General features: G+C 33.8%; 3 protein-coding genes across 9 annotated transcripts in view; 1 reads left to right on the top strand and 2 right to left on the bottom strand.

Annotated features, from left to right (window-relative positions):
- Positions 1-353: 353 nt before the first annotated feature.
- Positions 354-5,905, bottom strand: LOC139110598 (acidic leucine-rich nuclear phosphoprotein 32 family member A). 4 transcript variants are annotated; one of them, XM_070670454.1, is made up of 10 exons: positions 5,550-5,905; positions 4,818-4,883; positions 4,138-4,305; positions 3,910-4,069; positions 3,566-3,637; positions 3,318-3,434; positions 2,952-3,059; positions 2,527-2,799; positions 2,281-2,373; positions 354-2,166 (listed from the first exon to the last, which is right to left on the bottom strand). In XM_070670454.1, exons 1-10 carry the CDS (start codon positions 5,627-5,629, stop codon positions 2,137-2,139), a joined length of 1,167 nt encoding a protein of 388 aa, XP_070526555.1. In that variant the 5' UTR covers positions 5,630-5,905; the 3' UTR covers positions 354-2,136. The 4 variants fall into 4 exon arrangements, with proteins under 4 accessions (XP_070526555.1, XP_070526553.1, XP_070526554.1 ...); XM_070670452.1 differs by having other exon boundaries at positions 354-2,206; XM_070670453.1 differs by lacking the exon at positions 3,566-3,637 and having other exon boundaries at positions 354-2,206.
- A 551-nt stretch (positions 5,906-6,456) lies between these two features.
- The window catches only part of Qm (geranylgeranyl pyrophosphate synthase quemao), a 36,380-nt gene continuing 27,124 nt past the window's right edge, over positions 6,457-15,712 (bottom strand). For 2 of the 3 annotated variants that reach the window (XM_070670457.1, XM_070670458.1), the window contains 6 exons: positions 7,949-8,103; positions 7,624-7,768; positions 7,376-7,496; positions 7,150-7,289; positions 6,988-7,090; positions 6,457-6,838 (listed from right to left, as the gene is read on the bottom strand). In XM_070670457.1, coding sequence (XP_070526558.1) covers positions 6,603-6,838; positions 6,988-7,090; positions 7,150-7,289; positions 7,376-7,496; positions 7,624-7,768; positions 7,949-8,103 — 900 coding nt within the window. In that variant the 3' untranslated portion in view covers positions 6,457-6,602. Of the gene's footprint in view, positions 6,839-6,987; positions 7,091-7,149; positions 7,290-7,375; positions 7,497-7,623; positions 7,769-7,948; positions 8,104-8,495; positions 8,716-15,712 lie in introns of those variants that run through there. The other variant, XM_070670456.1, reaches the window with a different exon arrangement.
- LOC139110590 (UBX domain-containing protein 4) lies at positions 8,851-12,174 on the top strand. Of its 2 annotated transcripts, none has more exons than XM_070670434.1 (7): positions 8,851-9,148; positions 9,318-9,452; positions 9,546-9,994; positions 10,072-10,344; positions 10,425-10,730; positions 10,811-11,046; positions 11,207-12,174. In XM_070670434.1, exons 1-7 carry the CDS (start codon positions 9,067-9,069, stop codon positions 11,331-11,333), a joined length of 1,608 nt encoding a protein of 535 aa, XP_070526535.1. In that variant the 5' UTR covers positions 8,851-9,066; the 3' UTR covers positions 11,334-12,174. The 2 variants fall into 2 exon arrangements, with proteins under 2 accessions (XP_070526535.1, XP_070526534.1); XM_070670433.1 differs by having other exon boundaries at positions 8,852-9,148; positions 11,198-12,174.

Consider the following 15,712-nt stretch of genomic DNA (forward strand, 5'->3'; position numbering starts at 1 on the left):
GCCGCACACCACATCGCGAGGGACGCGAGCCGTGGACAGGCCACTTCACGACGAAACTCGCTCGCGCGATAGCGAGGCTACGCGTGACGTAACGCCGCGCGATTGGCTGGCGACGGGTGGTGTGGTTCGCAGGCCACGCCTACCAACCATGCGGCGTTCGCAAATTCATCTCAGCTGCACCGATTTTTCAATCAGCTGTGTGACGTCATCAAGACTTTTTTTTTTTTGCCCGACTTTGATATATGAGTGCATGAACATAATGCTCGATCAACGCGCGAATAATATCTATTTCGGAAGAATATCAAAGTATATATATGTATATATGTATATATGAATTATATAAATTATGTAAATGTATTAACATACAAGTTTATTCAATGTTTTAACATTGTTTATGAGCCAAGAATTAATATCACTTTACACAAAATTTTTTAAACGATAGATGAAGTCTGTATGTTTGTGTAATAATTGAATATATATATATACATCAAAGTAATATTGTTTATAAATTACGAAATAATGTGGACGGTTCTGAATAACAAAAGTCATTAAGTTCTACATTGTTATAAAACATCTTAAGTCTAATTAGTATTAGTTGGTTTAATTGTTGGAACGGTACTGTCTGCAGAAGAAACGTAATTTCTAGTTTTCTCTCTGCTTTTCTTCCATTAGCATACAACATAAAGAAGGTTTGTTTCAAAAAATACCTTCTTATATGTACAGTTATTCGCCAACTTAAAATTAATCTATATATAATATATATTTTATATTCTTATATAATTTCATTTGTTATTCTATTACTTTTAAGTACAATTTTATACTGCATGATTTTATGTATACATATGTAAATATTTTATAAATTATTAAATTATCGATTACATGCAAATAATATAAATTTAAGTATTTTTCTTTTATAGAATACTGCCTGTGTACAAAATTTTCTACATATATACACACATTAATTTTTTATTTGTATTGTTTTATCGTAAAAATTTATCTTTAAACGATTTTATTTAAACAAAAAAAAAACTCGCAAACTTTTTTCAATGAGAAAATATCTGATAGTATGTATAATTTATCTTTGATTTTGCTTTATACATAGAGGTATTTATAAGATATATTTTTTAACAAATGCGTTTCAATAAAACTTTGAAGAGGCTCAACGATTGATAAATAAAGCTGCTCGTATCAACCATCAAATATGTTCAAATAAAAATTTACAATGATTTTAATTTTAACGTTTCTAATAAATTATAACAAAAATGACGATTGTAACATGTATACATAACACATAAAAATAATTGAAATTGTTTTCTCAGTTCCTGCAGAAATATCACAATAATCTTTAAATTTTATATGTATTTAAACTTTTCCTAAAAAATAACATGATTAGACTAATCTTCGATCTTAAAGTCTTGTATTCATTACTGAACAATTTCGTATTTTTTTCCCCCCCATTCTTATCGAAAAAATAATACGTTTACTGCATTTATAGATTTGAGTCTATAAAAAAATTTTACCAAATCGCCAATGTAATTTATAAATTATATGTCCATGTACCTTTTGCCGATTGAATATAACGAAGTGGTGTAACTGTACTCTTAACATCAGAGCTTTTTGATCTCCTTACGCAATCTTGGCTTAAAACTCTGCATCCCGGACTCAAAATGACATTGTTATAACTACCACGAGGAATACTGTCACTGCTTGCCACGCGTCTTACGTCATTTTTTCTCTCCTGGTAATTCTTCGATGGCGAATTGTCCAATACGGAATCTTTGATTTTATACATCGAATGATTTCCGAGCAATCTTGGGTTCGGATCAATCGATACTGTTTTCGGGCTGTATGTTGAGCAAACTTTTTCGGCACATTCATTTCGTCGAGTTTGACTTTTATCGTTAGTTTCTTGGAGCAATCGACGATCAATGCGATGTTCGTCATTAATGCAATTTTCATCGTTGTCAGCGTATTGGCTCAAAGTTATAGTAGAATCGAGTGAATCAGAAAATTCTGGGCTCGGAGCTAAAGACATGTTGCCGACATGGGAGAGAGCGACCGTCCCCTGCGGGTTTTGGGGACGGTGTCAGAAACATCATTCTTCTAGTTCATCCATTCGATTCCTAACAGCCATTTCTACAACTTCCAAACTTGGATAATCCAACTCTTTAACCAAACACAAAACAGCAGATAATATATTTGAATTCTAAAAGAAAAATACGTGTTAAAAAATACGTCAAGTTTAATCACTTGTACTTTAATAAATGTTATGAAACATACTCTTGTCACTGGCCGCCTGTGATAGTGAAACTGATTTCTACATTTTTCTTTTTCAGAATGCCTTACCCAACCAGGTACTTGACTTGGGTCTTCCTGTAAATATTAAAATGTACTAATTTAATTAAAATCTTTATATGCATGAATAGTTTTATATTACAACGTTCAGCTAATAATAAAAAAAATATATATATATAAATTGCTGCGAGTTTAACATTTTACGAAAATAATATATATTTTTAATTTAACCTTTTCATTATGGTGGGCTGCTACTCTTCTTGATTGAGGTGTTGGAGGAGGTTGCGGTGAATCTTCGTATTCTAATTTCGTTCTTTCGTCATAAGTATAGCTATTTCTATCATTACGTTTGTCATCCGCAAAATCATGTGCAGAATACTGCGTACGTTGCGATGTTGGAGTATACATACGTTGAGACACTTCATTTCCACCATATTCAGAATAAGCTCGTCTTTCATCGTAATCTCCGTTATGTCGTTGTACTACTGGACGTTCATCGTAATCCTGAAATATTATTTTCTATCAAATAATTGCAAGCAATACGTATTACACAACAGAGTGTCCTAGATCAAAAAATAAATAATTTAGGGGTAGGTAATATTAATTAGTTTTTATTATGAATAACAAAAATGTTAAAAAAATGAACTATAATGTACCTTAGATATTTCAAGAGTGTTAGTAGTAGCCACAGTCTCACTGTTGTTACGTGTCTCTGTACACGTAGTGTCATCTTTGCTCAGATTCTTTGCTTGCCCATTTTGTAACTGTTAGTGTAATCAAGCAATAAGATAGACATTAATTGTAGTTACATTTGAAAGCTAACTCTTTTAATTGAATTAGTTAATATGTTCGATAATATTAAATTAATGATATTAATATAAAAATATTACATTAATAACGGCATACTATATTAAGAAAGTTTCCCAGCGCAATGATATATTTTATTAAATAAAAGTTATTTACTTTAAAAAAAAAATTATTAACATTTTTACTCCTATTATGCGATGATATATATGACTGACCTCATATGCGTATTGATTATTTTGTGAGTAATGATGTGACGATGACGCATTATAATTTGCGTTTCTTCTATCAGGGTCGTATTCGTCATGTGTATGTTGCATTTCGTCAAAGCTTCTCTGAAAGAAAATCTACTTGTAAACACATACGTAATATTTTAATAATCTATATTTTACGAGTTGTCACATGATTTATTTTAGTAAATGACAACAAAAATTAAATTAAAGCACGTGTTAATTTATGTTATTACCTGATCACTAGAAGAACTGTATCTCCTAGACCGACCCAATTCAGTTTCTTCGATATATTCAATCGCTATATCCTAATTTAGTATAAATGTCATTTAGTTATTTTAATGATTGTTAAAATGTATTTTAAATATATATATATTTTTTTTTTTTTAATAATTATCATGGCTATTATCAATATATGTATAACTAATAAAGAGTTATTAATTTTTAAATATGGAATATACAAAAAAGCACGAAAAATTTTTCATGAAATAATATAAATATTAATTACATAAAAAAATATTTTAGTACCGTATTAATCTCCTTGTTATTATTATACGTACTATTTAAAACGTGTTCTCACCTCGGGACTTACTACATCCGATTGTGGAGAATCATCTATGTCAAGAGGGTGTACTAAAATTCGACCAAATGCCATTGCAGTTTGCACTTCTTCGGGCGTAACTACCTTATCGTCTAATTTTTCGAGATTTGGCAAAGCTCGCAAAACAGCTAATCGATATCTATTAAAATAATAAGCCATTAAATTTCTATATTTTATTTTAACAGTATTTTGTTGTTAAATATTTACCCGTCCTTTTCCGCACATGGATTTTCATCGAGCCACAAATTTCGCAAGTTAGGCAATCCTTGGAGATAGCAAACTTCATTTAAATCCTTGATATTATTTCGCCTTATAAATAAATCTTGAAGCTTGGGGCAGTATTGAAAATCCGCAAGTGTGTTGATGTTATTTATGCTAAAAACGAACGTAAGTGTTATCGTCACCTTTGGTTAAAACAACAAAAAAAATTTATTTTTTTTATTTAAACTACATTCTTCAAACAAGTTTAAATGTATGCATTTTTTTTTCATACAACAAATAGCAATAATCGATTATCTGAGATAAGCCCATTTTTCAATATTACTCGGACAAATCACAATGTGCTCAAAGCCTGTGTGGGCAGAACAACTTCTGAAGTTGTGGGCTGTGACCATGAGTTTAATACAATCATGTCCAAAGTAGGAACACATAGCAGCTTCTATGTTTTCGTAAGATGAAAAATATCTGAGATCATGATCATCAATAGAACAAATTTACATTTCTATTTAATAAACTATTCATTAATGCAACATTGCAACTACCTAACTTTTGGCTTTATCCTAAATTATATACTGTACAACAATAAAACAAAATTTTATGGAGCATATATATATATTTTTTTTTAATAATTATATTCAGATTATTTTAATAAATCTGAATAAACTTACCTCAGTGACAATACTTCCACATTTTTCATTTTCCTTAAGATACTAATGTCTGTTAATTCTGTTCCCCTGTGTAAAACATATATTAATTTATTTCAATGTCAAGAGAAAGGTATGATTTATTTTTTGCCAAAAGATTATTTTAAAACCAAATGCGATAATTTGCTATTAACTATAATAATAATAAAAATTCTCGAGCATTTTATTTCAAGAGTACAAAATAACTAACAAATCCATAGCTTGCAAAATTAATTAATAAAATATAAATAAAAGTTAGAAGCTAAGCCAGATTCAATCATTAAACAATAAATTAATTACAAACAAGTCCTGAAATTTAAATATGTTCCGTTTGTAATTATTAACAAATACAGTCATACAGACACCAATTGTATTCATAATAACAATAAAGCGTACAAAACATAATTGATGCACATAATAGACACAGAAATTCATCAGGTACTTTTCCACGTAATTCTTTTTTTTTTTCCTTTTTTTTTCGCATGCCAATGTCCCGCGGATAGCAGTTAGTTACGCTTGGGTGATCGTTACTGCCTTTTTTTCCCATGGCACCGTGGAAAAAAAAAATGATAATCTCGCCGCGTGATTCTCGCTCGCGTGGCCGACTTCGATGTCGGGCGCGTTCAATCGCCATCGCGGAACAACCGGGGTTCGTCGCAAATCGATTCGCGGCGGGCGACCGCGTCGCCGACGAGACTTGTCGTCGTGGATACTCACCAGCAATTCAGCTTCTTCACGGCGGAAAAGTCGGAGACTCGCGTGCGAGCCACGACCATCTCTTCTGTCAACCTCACCATCGTGTCATTCGCGCCCTGGACGTTTGTTGCGCAACGGGAGATCGACGCCGCGCGGTCGTTCGACGGTAAAACGCTCCTCGATTGGATTCACGACGCGTGAGGAACGTGTATCAGATATCACAATGAATTTTCGAAGCAACACGTACGGCTTTAACCGATCGCCATGATGCTTTGCTCCAACTTTGCTCCCGACTAGTCACGAAACCCGCGAAGTAGACTGCGATGCTTTCACTGATCGCTCACTTCACGCTACACCATACACTGACTATACACAAGTTCATGCGCATGCCAGATATACTGAGATTCCGACTCTCTCTCTCTCTCTCTCTTTCTCATTAATTATGTAGTTTTATTTTAATACAGAAATTAACGGTAAATAAAGTTAATTATTAAAACGTTGTTGTACTATTTTAGCTATTTTAAGATATCTCCCAATTTTAAGTTTAAACGTGTGTGAATAATATTTAATTTTATTCGTTCGAAAAAAATTTTTTCTATCGAAGTATTACTGTAAAAAAAAATATATTAATGCGATGTATTTAAGTATTATATCTAATAAATATAAAATTAATATATTAGATATAAACGTATAATATACAATTACATGACACATTTTATATAAAACAGCTATAAAATTTTAATTATAAAATGGTTTTTCAGTGTGCTATTAAAATGTTAATACATACATAAAAACAATACGTAAAATTGCTAATACCTTTTAAAAGCCTTCTGAAACTTAATCAATTAATTTATAAAAGAAAATTACAATTAAAGCAGCTAATTTTTTTTTTTTTTTTTAATTAAAAAAGTGTAACCACTGCAGAAATATTAAATAAGGTCTTGTAACGACTTTTTATTGCATAATCTGCTTGTTGTTAATATCGTTGACATAACTATTTTGTATATTATAAAAAAAGCATGTAAAATCTTTAGTTTTACTATTTTTTATAAAAATAAATAACATTGAATTTAGTTATAAAAATGTTCCGGTTAAAGGGTCCTTAGAGGCATCTTTAGTATCCCAATTTTTAAGCTCATCCAGAATTTTCACCAAGATCGGGTTGCCACCTAAACGTTCAATTTCAGCCCTCGCAGTCGAGTCCAATTCCTCGAGCACATTTCTCGTGTATTTAAAGGAACCGAATTTCTCGAGTAGCTTAATGCAGTAACGTTTTACTTCAATGTCCTTCGTTCGTTGTCTTAAAATATCTTTATAAAATATTGTTAAAGATATATAAATTTAATACGTTGTAATTAAAGCTATCAAGAACCATAGAAAAGTGCATTATCGATAAAAAAAAAAATGTAAATCATATATTTTATTCTAAATAAAAATAAAAGCATTTAGTAAAGGATACTTATTATTTGTCTATCGTCAGGATTGCTTGTAAGCGCGTGAATGATCGGAAAGCTGAATTTTCCTTCGGTCAAATCTTCGCAATAACTTTTATTTTCGGTATACTGCAACAAAAAAAATGTAATTAATTTTAAAGTAAATTTAATTGTATATTGTTACTTACTTCACTGAGGCACAAGTTACAATAATCGTCACGTATTTGAAAATATAATCCTAAAGTAGCTATTAACGATGAAAAATCTTCTTCACACGTTGAAAATAGTTTCATCAATCTTACTGCTAAATTAAAGAGGCCACCGGTCTCTGCAAAATTAATTGTAATTTTAATAATATAAATATATATTTTTTTTTACATACATATAAGATATTTATGCAAGTATTAAAATTACTTCTTATCGTCATAGTTTTGTAATCTTCCTCAGATGGACAGATAAAATTATCTCTCCAGAAAATATCCATTCCTTGACCTCTGTGCAGTTCCAGTAATTGTTCCATATAAACCTTTGTTGCCTATTAACAATATAGAATGTTATTATCGAACATTTTTGTCTGCAGTGTTAATTAATTTTACTACAAATATATCACCACTGAGATTATAAAAATCAATGACAACAAAAAAATAAATAAATGGACTTACTGCTGGATGTTGTAAATTAACAACTCTTTCCAGTGCAATAAAAAGTACATAATTTGCAGCACTTAATGAGTTGGCAATTCCATAAACTGAATGTGCAACAGGAATGCCCCTTCTTAAAATAGAATTATCTTGAATATCATCAATCCTGCAATAATAAAAAATACAAAATTTTAATTAATATACATCAAAAAGCAAAACCTCATAAATTATTACAATAGAAAAAAATGTAGTGCTACAATAATTATAAAAAACACATGTTACTAAAAAAAAAAATGTATAAAGTCTTAAGAAACATTATGCTAATACAGTAAAACCCAAAACTTACACAATACTCGAATTATGAAGCATATTTACAATGTTATCTATTGCTTGGAGCCTCTCCTCTGATATTTTCAACCAGTAATTGAAAGCCTGTGCCAGCTTCGCTCTAATCTGCTTTCCAGGAACTTGGAGAATGTACTTGATCGGCTCCAGCAGTTTCTGCAACAAATTCCATCCATCAATTTCGTAAAAAATTCCACGTAAAAATCGTAAAAATTATTATAAGAACATCAGAGGCAAGGAGGGTGCGCTATTTTCCAAAAACTCCAAGAAAACATGTCACAGTTAAAAGGGGAACGTAAAATAAAAAGGCAAGACAGCAAAAAGTAAACAACGCGCGTTCAAGCATGCCCATTCTTTTTTTTTTTTTTTTTTTTTTTTGGTGCGCTAAAATAATTATAGAATATGATAGCGTGTATCTCGCGTACAAAGGCCGTGTTTCGGTGCTCGTCGATGTAAAAAATTTATAGTTTGCGTCACGTGTACCGCGCTCTCCATGCGCTGGTAGTGCATATTTGAAATGCAGTCGAGGTACTCGGCAGAAACCTAACCTCATCTTCCTCCCGGTTGCCGCTCATGGAGTAATAGAAAGGAATAGCCTCTTCGGCGTTTGTCATGTTGCGCCGAGTGCGGGTACCTGCAGGTCCTGAATACGAGTTTCGGTACGAAACGCGAAGGAAAAGGGAGGAAAAAAAATTACGATGGCAACTAAGAGCAAGTGTCAACACGGTGCTCGCCGGACCACTTATCCTCGTATCCCTCGTGCGTAATTGTGAATGACACCCAACGTCATATGGTCCTCATTTCAGAAACGAAACCCGAGATGTCGCTCGCCCCACAGTTTCCTTTATAAGTCACTAGATACATATCTATGTATCTAGTGACTTTATGCTGACAGAAACGTCACAACATGTCGTCTGTTGGGCTCGAGTGCCATTGAGTTAGAAAAAGAAGACACAACACGTCAAGCCAGCTACGCGTGCACACATACTCCTTTTTTTTTATACATTACATTTTTGAACTCGTTGCAAAATTTCCAGTGTTGCGTCCTACAGGTTCCGTTCGTCACGTCATCAATAGTGTTAAAAAAAAAAATACGGAGAACATACGGTATCTTGTACAATGAAGTGGTTTACGGGAAGTATTATCGAGGCTGTCGAGACGTCGAAGTCAAGGAAGGCGGTCTTCGTCGTATTCGTTGAAGGTAATCGGAATATAAAATTTCGTTCCGGTTTAATCACATGACAAATCCTATCTTTCTAAATCTAATGCGACGTACGGACACACGAATACGTGTTCAAGGCGAAGATTTTAACAGATTAACATATATCTATAAAGAGTGAGATAAATGACAAGTCATTATGATCTTTCAGGCAAGGATGACACATCGGTACAACTTGCACGGTCGATCGATGCTACGGAAGTCTCTTCTCGCCTGGAGGAAGAACACTTCGTAGCCATAAGATTGGAAAGTGGATCCGAGTCTTATAGATTTTTTGCACAGATCTGTATCCTCTTACATAACGTTTATCTCGTTGCTTTTGATATTATTTAATTTTATTAATTATATTTCGATGTATTTCCTTAAATTAAGCGATTAGATCAATTGGTGCCAGTACCGTCTTTATTTTTTATCGGCGGTAATGGCATACCATTGGAAATTGTTGCTGGTAGCACAACTGCAGCTGAACTGGGATCCATAATTGATAACGTGCTAACAAAGGCGGGAAAGAGTAATAAGCAATCTTCGTTAAACTTGATCGATGCAGAACAAAAAGCTGCAGTTGCCAGTAGCAGTAGCAGCAATAATAATACCGTCGAGACTACTACGTCTAATATAAACGATTCCAATTCTAACCTAAATGCGGATTTAACTTCTGCTATAGCCGAGTCGATACAATCAAATATTTCAACTAACGAAAACGTCAAAGAAGATACAGCAAAGGCTGAGACTTCATTAAACGCAGGAAATCAAGACAATAATGAAGCTTCGGCGAAGATAAATGCCGAAGTTAAGCAAGATAATCAAAATAATGAATTGACTGCTGAGGTATGTGGATTATCGACGATATAATTTTTTTTTTTTTTTTTTTTTTTAAGACAAAATTATATTTGTCACATTTTTAGGAAAAGATTGAAAGAGCACGACAATTGATTGACGTACAACGAAAACAACGACTAGAGGAGGAACAGAAAAAGGAATGGGAACGTGAGGTCGAACGACGTAAGATGGGCCGTAGCACCCAAAAATTGCGACAAATGCAGCAAGATTTAGAGGTAAAGCAAGCTCAGGAGGAGAAGTTGCGAGAAAAGGCCGAAGAGGCTGCAGCACGCGAGAAAGTTAGGCAACAAATCGCCCAAGATAAATTAGAACGAAAACAAAAGGAGCTTGCTTTGCAGGTTAGTAATGTTTTGATTATTAATTATTTTTATTTAATATTATTGAAACCAACGAGATATTTTTCATTTTTCTTTTAAAGCAACAAATGCAGCAAGTGCAGAGTCAGGAACAACCCAGATATATTCCGGCGCCTAGTAATGCGACCGTCACTAGAATTCAATTTAGACTACCATCTGGCACATCTCATACAAGCCAATTTGAACCATCCAACACTTTGAGCACCCTACGGTCTTACGTTACCGAAAATATCAGCTTACCTTTCCGACAGTTCGCCATGTCGACGTCGTTTCCTAGAAGAGAACTAACTAATGAGGAAAACAACAAAACTCTTCTGGAACTTGAATTAGTCCCGACCGCCGTCATTTTAATTCTCCCGTTGAAAAATGTAATTAAGAAACTATTCTTTTTATACTGTTACATTTTTTTAAACCTGCATTTACTTCATATCTTTTTATATGCTTTCAGTCTAACGTCACTACCGTGGTTACTTCAGCGCAAGACGTCGGATTCTTCTCTCGTTTTATATGGTCCTTTTTCACGCCTGTTATTCGTATTTATAATTATATAGTAGGGTACTTTTCTGGCACTAATGGAGACGCGAATCAACAGCGTACCGATTCCAACAGCGATTCCGTAGAATCCGTAAACAATTCCGACAGAGCTGTTTCACCAAATCAGCGAAATGTAGTTCAATCTTCCGGGTAGGTTTCCCGATCAACGTATTAAACAATTTCACGCGTAAAGACGCGGCTTCAAAATTACATGTATTTACGTGATATTTAAATAGATTTATCGAAATTGCACGAAATATATAATTTTTAATATAAATAAACATTTCTATTCATGATGCAGTTTGTTTAGAAGATACTTGGGTAATCGAGGAAGGACTACGATCAGAGCACAAGGAAATGTACACAGACTACATTCAGGTGGAGACGATAATGATGAAAATAATACTTGGAACGGTAACTCCACACAGCAAATGTAAAGTAATTCAAATCTCTTTTTCGATCACGTTGCAAGCAATTAATTCAACCAATTCCCGTTACGCAAATCGTTATTCTCTAATATTCGACACCTATTATTTTATTATTTTTTTTTTTGTATAAAACTTATCTATAATATAATATTTTATTAATGCACAAACATTTAGTTTTGACGAACGAGTTCTGTAATAAATGTCTAAATGTTTGTCAGTAATAATACAAGAACGAATAATTCTTAACTAACATTTCACAATTAGTATTGATATGAGCGTTGTATCTGGAGTGTTATCACAATGCGTTTATTATAATGCTAAAGTAACAGTAGTGCGTTATAATAAATGGTAAAGGAATATCTTGAGAAAAAAAAATTCGTGGAAACTGAGCCACAAGTGATACATGGACCAAATGTGAAAAGGTTCGTAAAAAAGCCATTGTGCAAATTAAAAAGTTTTTGCAAATATCTTGGTTATAGATTCTTAAAATTTTAATATTTATATAGATTGATCGATCTTAAGTTCGATAATATTGTAAGTTGCTCATTAATTATTATTATTATTTTTTTTTTTCGAATAAAATATTACGATTGCGATGAAAAATGTCAACAATTAATAAAAGTCATTAAATATATTTTTTCGTTAATGATGTTAATAATTGTAATTATTTTCTTTTTATCTTATAATATAATAAGAGTAAGTATGAGTCAATATAATTATTCATAGTTGAAATAATTAGATAATCGATAATCGAAATCCGCCCTATAAAGCGCTCGATATTATTTAATGTTAAAAAATATGTTATGCATATTCTTAGAATATTAAGTAAAAAAAAATATATATATATATATATTAAATCTTTTTCTCGCCGTCTGTCTTTTTTTCTCTTTACCCTAAAGACTGGGATTCTCGCCCTTAGATATGATAGGGTGCTTTAACACGAAAGCGGTACTAATGCAGCAGATAGCGGCAACGGTAATAATAAATCTCGTTTTATCGACGGTGGAAATTATTAGACACGCAAATCTATGAAAAATGTTTCGCATATAAAGGATAGTAATAAAAATTTAAAATCTTTTTAGCATACTCGTCACAGAATTAAATACTAAATTAGTTGCGCGTAATAAAAATTCATGGTATATTAACCTTACGTAGATAAATATAAAGATATTCGCGAAAGACATTTTTATAAACGCGTTCATTTATGTTCTAGCAAAGAAAACTTCAACCTACAAAATCGTTAATAAAAAATGTATAAAGTCTTATTTTGCATTAATTCTAATTTCGTCTAAAATGCGTGAAATAAATCTCGTGCATTTATAATCGACATAAGCAAACCTGAGTATCACATAATCGTCCCGAATTAAAAAAATAAAACGCTTACGTTTCATAAACCAAATAAATAACTTTACATTATTTAATAAATTTCAAATGCCGCCACTTTGCAAACAATTTTTATTCATATTAAATTTTTATCAATTCGCGCTTCCGTTCTTACCTCGAATAATCGCAATCAATTTTCAATTAAAGGAGTACGTTGACCTTTGCGCTTGAGCGTAAAACTTTCCAAGCGAGGCGTTATTTCCGCTCTTGACGAGACTTTATCTTGAAAGCGTGATAAATAAGAAAAGAGCTGTGAAACTTTTATCTAAGTGGGAAAAAAAAAAAAAAAAAAATTGAGGTATCGTCACGTCGTATGAATGTAAAGTAAGAGCGCTTTTCGCAGCCGGAAAACGGTAAGTTTCATGACGGTGGGATAAAAATCGGCCACGGAACGACCATTGTCCAGCTGTCCGGTAATGGACGACCCTTCTTTGGCTCGAGCTAATAATACGGAATTGATCCGGGACGTTTTGGCGATTATGTTTCACGTTACTTTCCGTGGTTGCCTTTTATATTATGGACAATCGAAAAACCCAACTTTTTGCTCAATTTTTTTCCTTTCTCTCTCTCTCGCTTTTTTTTTTACTAAACAATCGGCTGCCTGGTGTCCAACATCTGCCCGCCGACGTGTATCGGTCATCAGTTCGCGTGGCGATCATTCGATAGAATACGGAGAGTTCGCATAAAAATGTTATCGTATCGCGAGGACAAAACGTGAAATCAAACTTAAGCGTCGAAGGGAATTGCGCGACTTCGGGATGAAACTATATTCGACGCCGTCGCGACAAGCGGTCGTTTACGACCGCGGCAAGAAAAGTAGTTGCTCCTCTTTCATTTGCGATAACGAAATTTTACGATAGTGACGTAGAATATTAACGTGACTTATGAAACGTGCGCGTTATCGCGATTTTAGGGCGTTTCATTCACTTAACAATTTGCGTTATCTTTACCGAGGTCGCAATAATGTCCCGATTATCTTTCCGATATGGAACGATTAAATTATAATAATATGTAAAATCACGTGTATTCTCGCGCGTATAACTCATTTAGATTGCATACGATACACGTATAAAAATTTTGTCAAGATATAGACAAGAAAGATTACGCTTTTAATTAGGTAGCTCGAAATATCCGTCTAGATTAAGATAAATATATATTCTCGCATAATATAATAACGTACTAATAAATTTTAAAATATTCGAGCTAAGTATCTAATATTATAAAATATATATATAAAATATAAAACGTTAAAATTAACATTTTTGCAATTAACACATTTTTAAACATAAATACAAAAAAAAATAAAATAAAATAAAATAAAACAAAATAAAATAAAATAAAATAAAATAATTTACTACTCTTTCTTGGTCTTAAAGTCAAGAGCAATTTTCTTACTCTGGTCATCTAAAACTTGCACGCTCGTTATATTGCATTTCGAAGGGTGAGGCCCTTATTTTTTCGACTGGGCAACCGCTTATTCCGCAATCATCCGTGTGACGCACGGTCATGCGACACGGCTACTCGTCCACTTTTTTTTTTTTTTTTTTTTATCACACAATTCGATCATCCGAAGGAAGAAAAAAAAAACTATGAGAGGGTAGTCGCGCGGAACAGCAAGAAAGGTCCCCGGCTCGTGCACCTCCGCCCAATTTTACATAAGGGAATTTTTTTGCTCACCTCTGACACACAATTTCTCTTCGAGTATCCGCATAATAAATTTTTCCCTTTTCTTTTAACTTAATTTAATTGACTGCGAAAAATATAATTTTTAAAATATCTGTAAAATTATTAAATTATATTAAATAAAATATTTCAGCTTAACCGATATAACGATGTTTTCTTTCAATCGCTCGCTCGCTCGCTCGCTCTGTCACATCTTAAAGAAGAACGATAGCCGATGGGAACACGTGCACCGGCGTAGGCTCTCACGGATTATCGAGTTGGATACCTCATGAAAATTATTGGCCTTACGGCCCGGTAGTGGTTGTCGCATAATGCCATTAATTTGCAGGAACCAATGCAGACTACCGGCTTCATTATCGTTATCAATACTGTATATAGAATCGCGTGACAAATGCGTGACCGCAGATGCGGAACGCCCTCGGTACGCATGGACATTTCTGCCCAACTGCCTCAATTTGTCTCCTAAATTATGCACGATCTCGCTGAGAATAGTGGTTTTTGATCCACATCGTATAAAGGTATCGGCCCTGCTTTTTAGCCCTCGTAATTCCACCGCCGTTCTTTATATATTCTCTCATCATTACCGTTGCATGTTTGCTAATCGCTTGCCTTATTTCGAGAAATAAATCTCAATTAAAAAAAAAAAAAAAGGAAAAATAAAATAAAAGATAAACGAACGAAGTTTAAGTACCGCGCGTCGAACCTAGTTTGAAGAACCTTCCTCGGTGCCATTAAGTCCCCGGTGTCCTGCGTTCATATTTCATTATTACGACCGGTATCCACTAGTTTATTCAATAAATTTGGAAACATCGATGATATATAATACAATTCGTTTAAAGAAGAAATTCAGAGGCGAACGATCTGCGGGAATCGATATCGAGCCGCCGTGGCGAGGAACCGCTCACGGCAGTAGGCTTCGAAGCGTTTTAAGAAAAACGCCCCCGTGCGTCGTTTCCTTCGTGGAGGAAGATCCTGAGAGGAGCCTCGAGCCGGCTCGAACTTGTCCGTGAGGCTAAACTAATTTGCCGCGCGAGGGTGGACGGAGCCTCTAGGCGGGGTGACACGGGACCAGAACCACGGCCGTACGGGGAGGGCGAGGGGATGAAAGAGCGCGGACGAGGCGGGAAAGAGGGTTTGTAGCACCATCGGTGGTGGGAGAGGCAGCGAATTCCAAGTGTCCAGTAAAAGTGCCACCCTATTCGTTTCTCTCTTTCCTTTCACCCGGTTTTTCCACTTTTTCTTTCCTTTTTTTTTCTTTTTTTTTCACCCGCTCCTCTCCTCTCTCGTCTCTCCCACCACCCCTCGGCGAATCCCCTTTCCCT

The sequence above is a fragment of the Cardiocondyla obscurior genome, linkage group LG21 (assembly GCF_019399895.1).
Source record: "Cardiocondyla obscurior isolate alpha-2009 linkage group LG21, Cobs3.1, whole genome shotgun sequence".
Lineage (NCBI taxonomy): Eukaryota > Metazoa > Arthropoda > Insecta > Hymenoptera > Formicidae > Cardiocondyla > Cardiocondyla obscurior.